The sequence below is a fragment of the Anomaloglossus baeobatrachus genome, chromosome 1 (genome assembly GCF_048569485.1).
Source record: "Anomaloglossus baeobatrachus isolate aAnoBae1 chromosome 1, aAnoBae1.hap1, whole genome shotgun sequence".
In the NCBI taxonomy this organism is placed as follows: domain Eukaryota; kingdom Metazoa; phylum Chordata; class Amphibia; order Anura; family Aromobatidae; genus Anomaloglossus; species Anomaloglossus baeobatrachus.
Genome location: NC_134353.1, coordinates 697,060,084 through 697,076,616, shown reverse-complemented (window position 1 = coordinate 697,076,616; position 16,533 = coordinate 697,060,084). Strand labels below are relative to the sequence as shown.

The following is a 16,533-nucleotide window of genomic DNA, read 5'->3' as shown; positions in this document are numbered from 1 at the left end:
AACACTAGATATCCGGAGGGTTTAAATAATCGTCAGGATCTGATATTACATTATTAAATACAATCGGCTCCTGTATTTTCCTTCCCTCTTTTCTATTATATTAATATCATATCTAGAGGGACTAATATGCCCTGCACCCTAGTTCATATTATGCGGTTTTTCCACCTCCTTGCTATATGCTTGCAATCAATGTTGTTGGAATATTACTTATTTTAATAATAGTGGAATGTTGGATTGGTGTATACAATTATCTTCTATTGAATTTAGTGCACTTTTGAAAGGTCAGCATATGCTACATATATATGGAAAGTCATATGTTAATGGATATAGATTAGATTTTTACTGTACGAAAGACTTCCCCTCTGATCGGTATAATCATATCTATGCTGTCATGTGCTGAGTGTCTTGTTGGATCACCATACATTATATCTATGTGCATATTAAATAATCAGGGAAACCGGTCCATAAAATTCTCTTAATGTGTATGTCATTTTATATGTGTATATATATATATTCTTTGGTACATTTTCTGTATTTGTATATCTTTGCATTATACCATATTACTTCATGTATATCTACATATATGAATTTGCCGTTGTATACCTCCATTTTCTCGGATCCCTTGTAATTACTACTTGAGGAGTTGCCTCTAGTGAAACCACACATGTGAGTTTAATCAGTGGAGCAGGGATCCGATATAAGGGAGTTGGTTATACTTTAAGTCAGAACATGACTAAGACCTGAAGCGTCGAAACGCGTTGTTCTGCCATCTTTCTGACATCTATCATGGTATCTGCTGGATTTTTACTGCCCTATTTCAATAAAAAGGACTTTTAATTTTATTCCTGGCGCTGGAAATCTCTCTTTCTACCTTTTAATCTGGATGGTTGCCGAGCCTTAGGCGGGCTTTGCACACTGCGACATCGCAGGTGCGATGTCGGTGGGGTCAAATTGAAAATGACGCACTTCCGGCATCGCATGCGACATCGCAGTGTGTAAAGCCTAGATGATACGATTAACGAGCGCAAAAGCGTCGTTATCGTATCATCCGTGCAGCGTCGGCGTAATCCATGATTACGCTGACGCGACGGTCCGATGTTGTTCCTCGCTCCTGCGGCATCACACATCGCTGTGTGTGAAGCCGCAGGAGCGAGGAACGTCTCCTACCGGCCTCACTGCGGCTTCCGTAGGATATGCGGAAGGAAGGAGGTGGGCAGGATGTTTACATCCTGCTCATCTCCGCCCCTCCGCTCCGATTGGCCGCCTGCCGTGTGACGTCACAGTGACGCCGCACGACCCGCCCCCTTAACAAGGAGGCGGGCCGCCGGCCACAGGGACGTCGCACGGCAGGTGAGTGTGTGTGTGAAGCTGGCGTAGCGATAATTTTCGCTACGCCAGCTATCACCACATATCGCTGCTGCGACGGGGGCGGGCACTATCGCACTCGGCATCGCAGCATCGGGCTGCGATGTCGCAGTGTGCAAAGCCCGCCTTACTCCGTGCGCAGGACTCTTGATTATAACCAGCAGGTCAGTCCCTGGTGAGCTGGACCCGCCCTTATTTTTCTGAAAAAATCTGTTTGGCGGGCTGGAAGAGAATTCTATCCTGTAGCCGTGGGAGATGATATCCCGCACCCACTGATCGGAGACGTGTTGAAACCACACGTCGCCAAAGTGGGAGAGCCTGCCACCGACCAAGGATGTTGCTGGTGCGGCCAGATAGTCAAGAGGAGGCTGCCTTAGTGGCAGCAGCTCCTGCGGTCTTCTGAGGACGCGGCTTCGTGCGCCAGTTGGGTTTTTGGTCCTTGGCTGAGTTAGTGGACGAGGCCGAGGGCTTAGAGGACGACCAGTTGGAGGAACGAAAAGAACGAAACCTCGACTGGTTCCTGCCCTGGACAGGTTTCCTGGTCTTAGTTTGTGGCATGGAAGTACTCTTCCCGCCAGTAGCTTCCTTAATAATTTCATCCAGTTGTTCACCGAACAGCCTGGACCCAGCAAATGGGAGCCCAGCAAGGTACTTCTTTGAAGAAGCGTCTGCCTTCCACTCTCGAAGCCACAAGATCCTGCGGATAGCGAGGGAATTAGCCGAAGCCACCGCAGTGCTGTGAGAAGCCTCCAGCATGGCAGACATGGCATAGGATGAAAAGGCTGAAGCCTGGGAAGTTAAGGCAACCATTTCTGGCATAGATTCCCTGGTGAGGGAATGCATCTCCTCTAGAGAAGCAGAGATGGCTTTGAGAGCTCACACTGCTGCAAAAGATGGGGAGAACGAGGCCCCTGCCGCCTCATATACAGATTTGGCCAGAAGGTCAACCTGGCGGTCAGTGGAATCCTTAAGTGAGGTGCCATCAGCCACTGATACAACGGTCCGGGCTGAGAGTCTAGACACCGGAGGGTCTACCTTTGGTGAATGAGCCCACTCCTTGACCACCTCTGGTGGAAAGGGAAAACGGTCATCAGAACCACGCTTTGGGAAGCGTTTGTCAGGACAGGCCCTAGGCTTGGTCACAGTGGCCTGAAAACTGGAGTGGTTAAAGAACACACTCCTTGTTCTCTTAGGCAAGGTAAACTGGTGCTTTTCTGCCAGAGAGGGTTTCTCCTCTGATACTGGCGGATTGAGGTCCAGTACAGAATTAATGGACGCAATCAAATCACGAACATCTGCGTCACTTTCGGACAGATCAATGGGGCACATGGAGGTAGCGTCCGAGCCCCCAGTAAAGGCATCCTCCTCGTCCTGTGAGTCAGCTCGTGAATCAGAGCCACGGGACGAGGAAGGAGAGGGAGCCCTGCGTCTCCTTTTAGGAGGACGGGGTCTGGGACCAGATGAAGAATCCTCTGTGAGCTCCACTGAGAGAGCCCTAGCAGCAGAGACGCCCTGTGAAGGGGGCTGATGCATGGTCAGCAAAGTCCGGGACAGCTGTCCCATGGAGTCGGCAAAAGACTGGGAGATTGACCTAGAGAAGGATTCTACCCAAGCCGTGGGGTTCAGCCACCGGAGCCGGAGCAGCCGGAGGGACCACTGTGGGTCCGATACCAGGCTGAGGCATTGCCAGGTTAGAGCAGGCATCACAATGTGGATATGTGCTCGATTCAGGCAGCACGAGCTTACATGCAGTGCATATTGCGTACAGCCTTGCAGCCTTGCTCCTCGTGTGAGACATGCTGCTGAAGTGGGGGCTCTGAGCCAGAATGACCCCCAGAGAGTATATAAGCAGGTCCACAACCGGAGGTTGTGGCTTACCAGACAGTTTGTGTGCCCTCCAGATCCCACAGCCCGGACCCCCAGAGAGATGCTGCAGCCAGCGCCGATCGCTGTGAGAACGCTGATAAAATGGCGCCGGAGCGAGGAGAGGGGGCGGGGCCTACTCTGAGAGCAGGATCTGGAGGGCCAAGGAAATTTACAGGGGAGGGAACATTTCCTCAGAGAGGAGTGTCCCTCCCCTGTGCCGAACGGCCGCTGGGCGGAGCCGCACTGTCCCTCTGCATGATTGACATGCAGGGGCAGTGAAATCGAAACTAGGCCTGAGGCGAAGCCGGGGCCTAAATTTAACGATGCGGCCGGCGCGCAGGCACCATCGGCGCGGTTCTCAGGTTTAAACCAGAGAACCGGCCGGACATGTCAGAATAGATACACAGCCCACTCTCCCCAACAATAAAGTACAAGGGACCCCCCGAAAATAACGTCTCAGATACTTAGCTTGTGAGACGCACGGTTTCAAGTCCCTGGGGATGAGTGCTCCGTCCTGCAGGATCCTGAAGGGCTGCGGATGGAGACCGGTCTCCTGCAAGGCAGGGAGAATCGTGCTGGCTCCCACTTCAAGCCAGAGCCCGAGGGATGGTGAAGGAGCGCGGCATGTAAGGCTCCAGCCCTGAAATCAACCTTAACAACAACGCCGACACAGTGGGGTGAGAAGGGACATGCCGGGAGTCCAGGCTTGGACCCGCTTTTCTTCAAACTCTTTCCAAAAATCAGATGAGAATGCATGTGTGGATGTATGCCTCCTGAACACAAAGCATTGAACTGGCTATATTTGGTTATCCAGGGGATGTATATGCTCAGAGGGAGGAGCTACACTTTTTAGTGTAGTACTTTGTGTGTCCTCCGGAGGCAGAAGCTATACACCCATTGTCTGGGTCTCCCATAGGAACGATAAAGAAAAGGGAGACTCCACTTGGAGTAACCCTTGCTTGCTGTGTTTTTTAAAAGGAGCCAAGATGAACAAGTCATGGTTCAGCAAAGACTTTATCTACCTACCCCGGTGTCATGCTGGGGACGGTTAATTATGGCGTATTTTTGAATGTGCTTGATGCAAATCTAGCTGTGAAGTGTACAACTGGGGCACAACTGCTGCCACTGAATGGGTGGGTGTGTGTGTGGCCCAATTTTTGGAAAAAAGGGAGACTCCGCTTGGAGTCACCTTGCGGTGTTTTACATGATTTTAGAAGGGCGTGCCATGCCTATATCTGTGTCTCCTCCTCTTTTTCCTTGTCCAGCTCTTTTGTTTTCGTATGAGTATATGTCCTTGTCACTTTCCCATGTGTTTGTGTTGTGAGTTGTTTGTCACCTTTTGGACACCTTTGAGTGTGTTTTCTAGGTGTTTTTATGTGTTTGTGAATGCCTGCCATTGTTTCCTATGCGGTTCGAGTTCGGTTCGTCGAACGTTCGACGAACCGAACTCGAACGGGATATCCGTTCGACGAACCGACCTCGAGCCGAACCGGGACCGGTTCGCTCATCTCTAGTTGTTACACCCACAGGGTCGTACTAACATGCTAATGGGGACAACTAGCCAGGGGAACTAACGCCCTGAGGACTAGTCCCCTCGCTCATTAGCATACGATATAAGATCTTTAGAAATACTTTTTCTAAAGATCTCTTTATCTATGCTAGTGTATACAGGGACAGTTAGGCAGGGATTGGCATTATGGACTCAGAACTGCTCGTGGCTCTGGGTGCATATTGGACCTGACAGGTTCCCGTTAAGTATTAGTTGCTTCAGAGTGATTATTTCAGATTAAAGACTACACAATCACAAGACACTATCTAAGCGCTACAGAAATATTATGAAAGTAGTCTCCATGAAGGACTCTGAAAGATAAAAATATGATTCCGCATACGACAATATTGGATGAGCTATATTTCAGGTTTTTTTTAATATTAATCAGCTTTGTGTGCAATCACTTTGTTTTTTACATTGTAGAGTAAACAAGAAAGAGTTCAGTTTGGAGGATATTTACACCAACAAGAATTACAAGAGTCCACCACCGGCTCGGTATGAAACATTACAATGGGAATTGTGGGCTTAATAGTTTCCCTCTCTTTTCTATCTTCTCTTTTTATATCTGGGGAAGCTTTAGGTGATGTATGTTTTAAGGCACCACAACAGTGTTTTTCTGTGCTCACCCACCCCACTGCTGGAGTGGTGCTTTAAATTGAAGTCCCCTGCCCTAGTATTATACTGTCTGGTGTCAGCTGCTCCACTGTTTCAAGAAGCATGCCAAAGGTCACAACTCATTACAAGATTCTGGCTCTCATAAACATGTAGTGAGGGCTTGTGACTAATGATGAGCGAGCTCTACTATTCTCAGGTGCTCGGTACTTGTGTAATGGAACTCACTCAAGCATTTTTTTGGAATGATTTCCCGGAAAAATGCTTGAGTCCCCCATTGATGCTCATCACTACTTGTGACGTAACGTCTCACTTTCGGTCAGTCAGAAGTTGCGATAAGATGGAGCGAACAGAGCGACGCCAACAATAGATGCGAACGAGAGAGGGTGAGTATGTTACTAGGGCCAGTGGACTTGGGTTTAAAGCACCATTACAGCACTGAAAAACAAACGAACCATGACGTTGTGCTTTAAAGAATGACTAAGCTTTTTTTATTTTTTATTATTATTATTATTATCAATTTATTGCAAAGTTATGAATTCTTGTGATATACTTTATTACCTTTTTGTTTCATTTCATACCAAACGCTATGTTTCAATTCCCAGTTCACGCTCCTATAGCCCATTACAGACATCACACGGACTGGTATGCCATATTCTGTCTCCCTGACTTTGATGGGGACTCAGTTCACACCTTTGCCAGCAAATTACGGCTGTGATTTTCAGCCATCATCTGCCGCTAACAGCCACTTGTACAGCAAAGATCCGTGCATTGCTGTTTCAACCTCTGAGAGTGGCACTTTCACCATGTCGTTTTGAGGGTACATCGTTCTATGCACGCATTGGCGACATAACACAATTGCAGAGTGCTTAGAGGTTGCGAAAACAGCTGGGGGTCTGCTGAAGACCTTTTGTACCTGTAATTAATGTATTCCTTTTGAATTCGGCCGAAACGCGTAGTCCGAGAGACTACTACTCCTATTTGATATGAAATTTTGCCCCCTGTGTGGATCTACTTTTAACGGAATTGTTTAATAAAATTTTCATCGCAAGAATTTTCTAAGAGTATCAACTGAGTATTGGAACTAGTCTGCTGGAGTTTTGGATGATTTTTTTCTATTTCTATAAAAAGCACTTAAAACGTCATGTACCCCATATTGAAACGAAGTAAACTGTGGAGAGAAAAAGCGCAATAGGGTCTTACCCGGTATATATCCGGGTAAAATAAAAGGAATGCACTCACCTCAAGGAGTTGTGACAGTCACAACTCCTATGAAAGCTTATGTTGTTGGGATGAAATCTGCTGCAGCCCCCGTGGTTGATAACAGAGAACAATAGAGAAGGGGTTTATGCCGCGCTATTCATCAGGAAGGAGAACAGAGAGATGATCAATGTTCCTTTATTGTAGCTTGTGTCTACGCGTTTCAGGAGCTCTGCTCCCTTCATCAGGACATACAGCACAAAAACAACATATCTCTGATATGTTGTTTTTGTGCTGTATGTCCTGATGAAGGGAGCAGAGCTCCTGAAACGCGTAGACACAAGCTACAATAAAGGAACATTGATCATCTCTCTGTTCTCCTTCCTGATGAATAGCGCGGCATAAACCCCTTCTCTATTGTTCCCTGTTATGTACCCCATATTGGCATAAATGAAAAAATGTCAGCTCGGGTCACGAAAAAACTAGCCCTCCCACAGGAACAGAGGGCAACTAATAAAGTTAAAATATTCTGAATTATTTTTTTTTTATTTTATATTTTTTTTTTCTCCACTAAAATAATAATAAAAGAAAAAATACCTGACAATTTATGCCAAAATTGTACAAACCTGGAAAATAAAGTTGCTAGGTCAATTTTCCATAACCCAAAAATCAATGGCAGATTTGCATTCATCCGAGAAAAAACAAGCCCTCAATTAACTGTCAACATCAAAATAAAAAAAATATGTTGTTGTTTTGAGGGGAGGAAAAAAGTTAGCTTTCCTGGTCATTAAAGGGACTCAACAGGTTTTTGCTACCTCATCAAGTACTGTATATACTCTAATATAAGCCGACCTGAGTATAAGCCAAGTCCCCTAATTTTACCACAAAAAACTGTGAACTTATTGACTCTCGTATAAGCCTAGGGTGGGAAATGCAGCAGCTACTGGAAAATTTAAAAAATAAATATATACCGATAAAATGTAATGTGCCCCATCCTTGTCTCCTGTAGTAATGTGCTCTGCCTTGTGCCCATCCTTTAGTAATGTCCTCATACTGGTGCCCTATTATGCCATTGTTCACATACACCCATAAAAAATCATCTCACCTGTTCTCCGTTCCTCCGGTATTCTCTTTCCTGCTTCTTGGAGACCACAGGCACGTAGACCCCTCAATTTCGACCGCTACAAGGGGCCACTGCTGCCGTCAGCTCTTTATTTAATTCCATTAAATGATTTGAGGCGGCGCAAATCGTTCAACTGAAGTAAAGCACTGCTGGCAATGGCGGCACCGTGTACCGACCGAGATCATCGAGGGGTCGACGTGCCTGCAGTCTGCAAGAAGCAGGTAAGAGGACACCGAGGGAACTCTAGTATAAGCCGGATGGGGCTTCCTCAGCATAGAAAATATGCTGAAAAAGTCAGCTTATATACGTTAGTCCTTTAATGTTAATATCTTGCTAATTAATAATTTTATAAAAACTACTCTACGCTGCCCAGTAAGTGACACATCGCTGGAATCAGGGTCTCTGTCTCTACATTATGCTGCTCACAGATTAGGTGACAAAAACCTGGTGACAGATTCACTTTTCAATCGGGGTTTAATCGTAATGACAGTATCCATTTACTTTTTAGGCTGCTTTCACACATCCGGTTTTTGCTGTGCGGCACAATCCGGCTCTTTGCAAAAAAACGCAACCGTTTTTTTTTTTGCCGCCGGTTGCGTTTTTTGTGCATAGACTTTCATTAGTGCCGGACTGTGCCGCATGGCCTTGCGTTCGGTCCGGTTTTTGCCGGATGCGGCACATTTAGCCCATGCGGCGGCCGGATGGACCGTTGCCTGGCACGTTTTTTTGTCCGGCAAAAAAAAAAAAACGCATCGCGCCGCATCCGGGCGATGCGCCGCTTTTTCCAATGCATGCCTATAGATGCCGGATGTGGCGCGATGCGGAAAAAACGCATCCGGCCGCCACATGCGTTTTTTTGCACTGCGCATGCTCAGCGTGCTGCAACCGGCAAAAAACGGACGGGCCGCATGTAAAAACTTATGCAAAGGATGCGTTTTTTTCACTGCATCCGTTGCATAGGTTTTAGAGCTGGATTTAGCCGCACTGCTAAAACCAGATGTGTGAAAGCAGCCTTACCCGTCCTCATTCATTCTCCCTAGATCTATAGATATCGCGTCATGTTTCCTTTACATTATATTCATGCTCAGGACTGCATCATATTTGTCACGTTTGGATTATATTCTTCTTTTTGTACAGTAGCCTTGAAACAATATTTGAAGAGCCCAAAGAAAAGAATGGAGTCCTAATTTCAGTGTCCCAGCAAAAGAGGAAACGTATCCTGGAGTTCAGAGATTGTACAGTTCCAAGACTCAAGCGACCAAAAGGAAAGATGAAAGTAATGAGCAGCTGCAAGCGAGGAAGGAAAGCTGCCACGGAGGGGGTACAGCTGGACGCGCTGCTCATACAGAAGCTCATGGACTTGGAAAACTGTCTTTTGGAGGAAGAAGCCATGGAAAGAAGCTCAGCCACATCTGAAATGCCAAGCTGATGGCTGAACGACACAAATATTTGGTTTATTCTGTTAATTAGGAATTTTTAATCAATCGTTCTCTAAATTTAATTACTTTGATAGGTTGGCACAGGTAATTGTTGAATTACATTTGTTTTTCCATTTTTGCCACTTATAGACTGAAGACCTTATCAGATTTTACCAATATATAATGGTCTGTTTTACTCTGACCTCACCAAAGGATTACTTGATCTGAACTTTGGCATCAGGAAACGTCATTTGAGCTAAAGGACTTGCATGTTCACTTGGGATGTAGTTCAATAATCTTTAATTTTCAGGTGGTCACAAAAACCATCTAAACCCTGCACTGGAAAGTGAAGAATAACATTAATGCACTTAAATAGATATTGTCTATATTTATAAATATATATATTCATAGTTTTAATGCAAAGGAAAACCAATTTTAGCATTTTCACGTTCTAATCAGGTAATTAAGCTGTTGCTTGATTCAGGTAAGTGCTTCCTCCTATGTAATGTTTCGCACATTGGCTATGTGCACACCGTTTTCGAGGAGGGTTTTTAGCGAAAACTGTCCAAATCTCAAAATTCTTCACGCTTTTAGTTTCTTCTACAAAACTCTGCAAAAAGACTGTGTGCACATAGCCACTTGGTACAGTTTTTTTAGTCTTTTTGCAGTGCTGATTATTGTCTGTAAGTGATTCCTTTAAAGGTATTTTTTTTTCTAACACAAGTCACACAGTACTGTTATGGGCTCCATATCCTAGTTAACAATATATATAAAAAAAACAAAAAAAAAACCTTTCTAAAATATTCTTGTGCCTTGCAAGAACTGTGATGGAAGCTCTGGTAAAACCTATTTGAAACATAAGGCTTTAATCTACATTATTGACTTTGAATCTAGATTTGCAAAATCTTCTATTTTTTATTTTTTTTTGTTTGTGGTATGTTTGTTTTTTATTCTGGCTTGGCTCCGATTCACATGTCACTTCATAGCTTTGGTTCTACTAGAATATCCAGGCTCATGGGATAGTTTACGCACACACTGCAGATTTTGTAACCTGGTCATTGTGTGAACATTGGCCGCTCCTGTAAGGGTTAATGTTATTGCTCCACTTCTGTGTGATAGTGATAAGCAGCGCGTTCTCTTGCTGTGTTACTTGGACTTTACATTTCTGTAAATTACAGATAAGTTTGTTGTTTTGTGTGTTTTTAAGTTATAAATTGTAATAAATACCAATTGTTCTCACTTAATTAAATGAAATTTGTTTTATTTTGTACATAAAATGACAATTTATATTGCAATGACATTTAGGTGTCAGAAAGAAATTAGGTTATGCTGGTATTTACAGGTTCCTGATCATGATAGTGACATAAGGTGTGATATGTTGCCCATAAAGCCCTTATAATGTCATCTGTACTACAGAATTTCTAGCTACGTTATAGCAGTATACACAGTAATTATAGAAAATAGTATATCCAAAATAGTATTTATTAAACCATTCTATAAAACTTGTTGTATAAAAGCCTGTGACTTCCACTTGTGGCTAGGGCTACACGGTGACTTTGGATGCAAAAACCAACGCGTGGCCGGAGTTTGCTCCATGCCAACGCTACATCACAGCTGTATACAAGTGAACAGGGAGGCATTGCAACACCTACAAGACCATCACGCAAGCAAGGTTAAAAAAAATTAGACCTGGTTTGGATTTTTTTGGGGACTTGTTTGTCACGGTAGTGTAGGTGTCAGACTGCAACACCATTCACTTATCTTAAAGTGCAATTAATGAATACATAAACTCCACTATTTCTGCAAATGTTAAAAACATAAACTCTAGCGGTTTTTGATCACTGTGCAAAAGCCATCCAACTACGTTAATGTGTACCTAAATATGGATGGTCACGTTAGAAGACGAAAAGGTTGGCATTCACTCAGTCTAAATGCAATCATTTATTTCATATGTTAAGTCGGTGGGAAGGATAATGCGGGCTGTTGTGGACAATAGCGGACATTTCACGCTTGTCTTCGCGCTTCAACAGATTGGGACCTGTTGAAGTGCGAGGACAAGCATGAAACGGCTGCTGTCCACAGCTGCCCCGCATTCTTCTTCCCACCAACTTTTAACAGATGAAATAGGACTGATTTTATACTCCGTGAGTGCCAACCTCTTCTTCTAACGTGATTGGACATTGTTACGAATTATGGTTTGAGCACCACTGAGTGTAACCCCCCCCCCCACACACACCCCAGACAGCCTAACAGGCATGGTTACTGAACACATTGACAATAGGTTTTTGATGCCAAACAACCTACCCTACAAGTACATACATACTAAATACGAATGGCGCTTATCACTAATGTCCTAACTCTCCATGTTTCAGAATATTCAATTGCGAGCTACATCTGGTTTCTTTTCACTTCCCCATTCAGATGAGGCCTGGTTTGGTACATGGAGAGCTAGGACATAAATGGTGAGGACATCCATATTTAGGTACCTTCTGGCATGGTTGAATGGCTTTTACACTCTTTGATCAAAAAAGGAGAACTAAGTACCTTACAGTTTTATTAAATGCAACAACAGAGGAGATCATATATTGATTTATCGCAGTTTGCTGCCATATTGTATGTAGATGTTTGTATATTGTCCATATAATGTATTTCTGCACCTGTAGATTAATTTAATACAGCAGGGGTGTGGGGATTATTTTTTTGCCCATTCAATAAAATAGCATTGCAATGTAGCCGTGCCACCAAGAAACCTGAGGTTGTGCGACAGCTGTCGTGGCCAAAGTCACCGTGGAGCCCTAGCCTTCCGATTACATGTTTCATTCCATGTTAGTCGTAGCGTAATAAGGTGGTGTGATTGCACTGAATATTTGTAACCACAACGGACCAATTTGGACAAAAAACAGTTAATGTGACATACTCTATAATATCATCATGCAAATATTATAGTACCAATATACAAAGCAGGTATACATAAAATGCAGCATATGAAAAAGAGCGATAGAAATAATAACTATGAAGCAGATGAATCATCTAATTGGGACCCAGTGGATGCCTTGAATTTAAATGGAGGATCCAAAAGGCCTCACTGGTGAACAGATGACACTTCAACCCTCTCCCTTCATTTTTGGTTTGCACACTTTTTCAAAGACCAAAGAGATGAATTTGTTCACAGTCCCCAATCTTATTAACAAAATTAAAAAAAAGTACTAGCGCTAGATGACTGTAGATCTATATCAGTATCTGGCATATTTTGAACTTCTTGCTTTTTCAGTCTCCTAGTAGTGAAATGAATTGTAAAATATGTAGTGAATTTCATAAACCATGGGGAGAGCATCAAAGTTAATAAAATAATTGGTGTTCTACATGATTTTCTAAGTTACATTTGGCAGAATTCTGTCTTAATTTGCACACAAAAAAAAAAGTCTTACATGCCTTATTTGTTTTGGGTTTTTTTTACTAATTTTTCTTCAGGCTTGTTTGGAGGGGGGCTCAGAAAATGGGTATGCACATTTTATTTATTTTACTCACATAATGCTATTAATTCCACTGCTCTTTACAGACGTGATCATCACTATCCCCATTGGGACTCACACAAATCTAAGTTCCCTATCTGTGTGTCTTTGGATTGTGGGAGGAAACCCATCAAACACGGGGAGAACATACAAACTCCTTGCAGATGTTGTCCGTGTTGGGATTTGAACCTAGGACCTCAGTGCTGCAAAGCAACAATGCTGATTCCTGAGCTACTAAGGCATTGTGTGAAAATAGTGGTCCCATACATACAGTAGAAATTACACTGGGGAATCTAACCAGTATAAGCCAATTAATAATTTTGGCACATATTTAGACTGTCTAGTCTAGGTTTGCACAATCTATCAAAGCACAGGAGCCTCTTTGATAAATCTGGTGCTTTTTAAAGGGAACCTCGTCACCAGATTTTGCCATTGTAAACTTGCCACACCACATTGTAAATCTTCAGTTCCCTACAACCCCTATACAAACCTTGCTGCTTCACATACCCCTAACATGAAGCTTTAAACTTGTTGAGCGCTGTATGCAGATCGGCAGCTATGTGCGCATTTTGCATCTTTGTGGTGACCACAAAGATGCACGTTTTTGGTCCCAAAAAAAGCACCCTCTACATGCATTTCTTGGCGCGTTTTACTGAAATTTTTTGTTTTTTACAGCGTTTTTGCCCAGTTTTTTTTAGGTCAAATCTATTGACTGGAAGGGCTCAAGAACGCTGGCAAAAACGCAGAAAGAATTGACATGCTGCATCTTTGTGGTCACCACAAAGACAGCCAAAAAATGGCTGCAACGTGCGGACAGCAGAACCGAAATCTCATAGACTTTGCTGGGGAAGGAAATGCATGCAGTTTTGGGACCAAAACTACACCCAAAAAAACGCAGCGTGCGCACATAGCCTAAGGATCCAAAGCTCATATTCAGACTGCTCAGTGTACCATCTCTGCCCATAATTGCAGCCCTCAATCTGTGATTGATAGAGAACACCGCAAAGACAGAGCAAATTGTGCCAGCGCAAGATTTAGATGGTAGTGTGGATGACTGCAATGGAATAATAAGGGACCGCAATTGAGGTCCAAGAAGGTGCACAAAGCACGGTCTGGAGATGCTCATTGGCCTGTGTGCTGCCGTTTGGCACACACTGTTGCACATGCTTAAAGTTTTATTTTAGGAACATGTGGGGCAGCATGGCTTGTATAGAAAGGTTGGAAAGTAAAAGGAGTGGGGAAGCATGGCTTGTATAGAGAGGTTGGAAAGTAAAAGGAGACTTTACAATATGGTGCAGGTGACTTAAATTACATACGCTTAAAAGGGAACTGGTCTCCAAACTTTCCTAATCTATTGCATTGCCTATAAATTGGCCAACATTACTAAATCTGCCCTAGTATGTCTTGGTTTTAGCTGGCTATCATTCTTATTGCTAAATGCTTATACGCTTTGGAAGTTATTTCTTCTTATCTGTGCAGATATCTGAAGTGCAGAAGTCTAAGATGCCTAAAAGAAAAAAATGAAAAACTGTAGGTAGTAAAATGAAATATTTGCAGATTATATGTTTCATATATTAGAAATTAAGAATAATGAAAAATTAATGCAATGAGTAGTATACAGTGGGGAAAAAAGTATTTCATACACTGCAGATTTTGCAAGGTTTCCCACCTACAAACAATGGAGAGGTCTGTAATTTTTATTTTAGGTACACTTTAACTGTGATAGAATAAAAATAAAGATCCAGAAAATCACATTGTATGATTTTTAAATAATTAAATTGCATTTTATTGCATGATATAAGTAATCGCTTACCAACCATCAAGAAATCTGGCTCTTACAGACCTGCTATTTTTTCTTTAAGATGCCCTTGTACTCTGCACTCATCACCTGTATTAATTTCACCTATTTGAACTCGTTACCTGTATAAAAGACACTTGTCCACACATTCACACTCCAATCTCTCCACCATGGCTAAGACCAAAGAGTTATCGAAGGACAATCTGGGAAAAAATTGTAGACCTGCACAAGGCTGGGATGGGCTACAGGACAATAGGCAAGCAGGTTGGTGAGAAGGCAACAACTGTTGTGCAATTCTTAGAAAATAGAAGAAACACAAGATGACTGTCAATCTTACTTGGTCTGGGGCTCTATGCAAGATCTTGCCTTGTGGGGTAAGGATGATTCTGAGAGAGGTCAGGAATCAGCCCCGAACTACACGGGAAGACCTGGGCAATGACCTGAAGAGAGCTGGGACCACAGTCTCAAAGATTACCGTTAGTAACACTATTCCATCATGGATTAACACTAGAAGTCCCAGAAATTTCGAGCTCCCCCCTGAAGTCCCGAAAGAGGGTCAAATGACCCTTAGTCTAAACTGAATAGAACTAACTAGAAACTAAATGGCTAAACTCAATGGAAAACAACAACCTCCTGTGGTGCGACAGTAATGGCCTTACTTACAGAACAAAAGACGGTGATTATAGGATGTTAGCTAAAATCCTTCAGGTCATTCGACCCGTCTCTGGGTTCCAAAGATAGAAATGTTAAATAACCCCTCTCTGGGACTTCTAGTGTTAAAGTCCTGCAGGACATGCAAGGTTCCCCTGCTCACACAAGCACATGTTCAGGCCCGTTTGAAGTTCGCCAACGACCATCTGGATGATCCAGAGGAAGCATGGGAGTAGGTCATGTGGTCAGTTGAGATCAAAATAGAACTTTTTGGTATCAAGTCCACTCACTGTGTTAGGAAGAAGAAGGAAGATGAGAACAACCCCAAGAACACCATCCAAAGTGTGAAGCATGGGGGTGGAAACATTGTACTTTTGAGGGTGATTTTCTGCAAAGGAAACACAACGACTGCATCGTTTTGAAGGGAGGATGGATGGGGTTATGTATCGTGAGGTTTTGCCAATAACCTCCTTCCCTTTGTAAGAGCATTCAAGATGAGTCGTAGCTGGGTTTTCTAGCATGACCATGATCCGAAACACACAGCCAGGGTAACTAAGGAGTGGCTGCGTAAGAAGCATTTCAAGGTCCTGGAGTGGCCTAGCCAGTTTCCAGCCCTGAACCCAATAGAAAATCTTTGTAGGGAGCTGAAACTCAATGTTGCCCAGCGAGAGTCCCGAAACCTGAAAGATCTGGAGATCTGTATGGAGGAGAAGGCCAAAATCTCTGCTGCAGTGTGTGCAAACTGGGTCATGAACTACAGGAAAAGTGTGATGTAATTGCAAACAAAGTTTTCTGTACCAAATATTAAGTTCTGTTTTTCTATTGTATCAAATACTTATTTCATGCAATAAATTGCAAATTCATTATTTAAAAATCATATGTGTTTTTCTGGATTATTTGGGGGGATTCTGTCTGTCACAGTTGAAGTGTATATGCGATAAATATTATAGATCTCTCCATTCTTTATAGGTGGGAAAACTTACAAAATCAGCAGTGTATCAAATACTTATCACCACTGTACAGCTGAATAAAAAACATATTAGAATTCATAGACTGGCTTTTCTGATTAAACTTGAGTTTGGGAATTATTGCAAAATAAAACTGAATCATATACTAGATGAACATAAATGGAGGGATATTTCATACCTGCATGTGTACAGTCAAATACAGTGTCAGCAAGCTGAATGAAGCTTTCTCCTAGTATGTCTTGAAGTCCATAGTGTCCAATTGGGAGAAGGCAAGCAGTTGAGTCTTTGAATAGCAGATCACCCTCTCCATATTTGTGCACTGATCTGAAGAGATGAAAATTGGAGTCTTTGCTTGGTCCTAAATATTCCTAAGAATGGGATTATACAAATGGCAACATTAAAGTTAAATACCAATAGTGAACAAACAGAAACTTGCACTATTTTAGACATTTGTTACCTTTGAGTGTGCTA

The 16,533-nt window shown here is 43.0% G+C and overlaps 2 protein-coding genes across 2 annotated transcripts in view; one reads left to right on the top strand and one right to left on the bottom strand.

Annotated features, from left to right (window-relative positions):
* PRR14L (proline rich 14 like) overlaps positions 1-10,365 on the top strand; it is a 91,830-nt gene extending 81,465 nt beyond the window's left edge. The window contains exons 8-9 of the mRNA XM_075320692.1: positions 5,204-5,275; positions 8,853-10,365. Coding sequence (XP_075176807.1) covers positions 5,204-5,275; positions 8,853-9,144 — 364 coding nt within the window. The 3' untranslated portion in view covers positions 9,145-10,365. The remainder of the gene's footprint in view (positions 1-5,203; positions 5,276-8,852) is intronic.
* Positions 10,366-11,201: 836 nt separating this feature from the next.
* Positions 11,202-16,533, bottom strand: part of LOC142298383 (serotransferrin-1-like) — a 117,770-nt gene continuing 112,438 nt past the window's right edge. Inside the window, exons 16-17 of the mRNA XM_075341764.1 lie at positions 16,241-16,430; positions 11,202-14,152 (exon numbers count right to left, since the gene is read on the bottom strand). Of these exons, the coding sequence (XP_075197879.1) occupies positions 14,103-14,152; positions 16,241-16,430 (240 nt within the window). The 3' untranslated portion in view covers positions 11,202-14,102. The remainder of the gene's footprint in view (positions 14,153-16,240; positions 16,431-16,533) is intronic.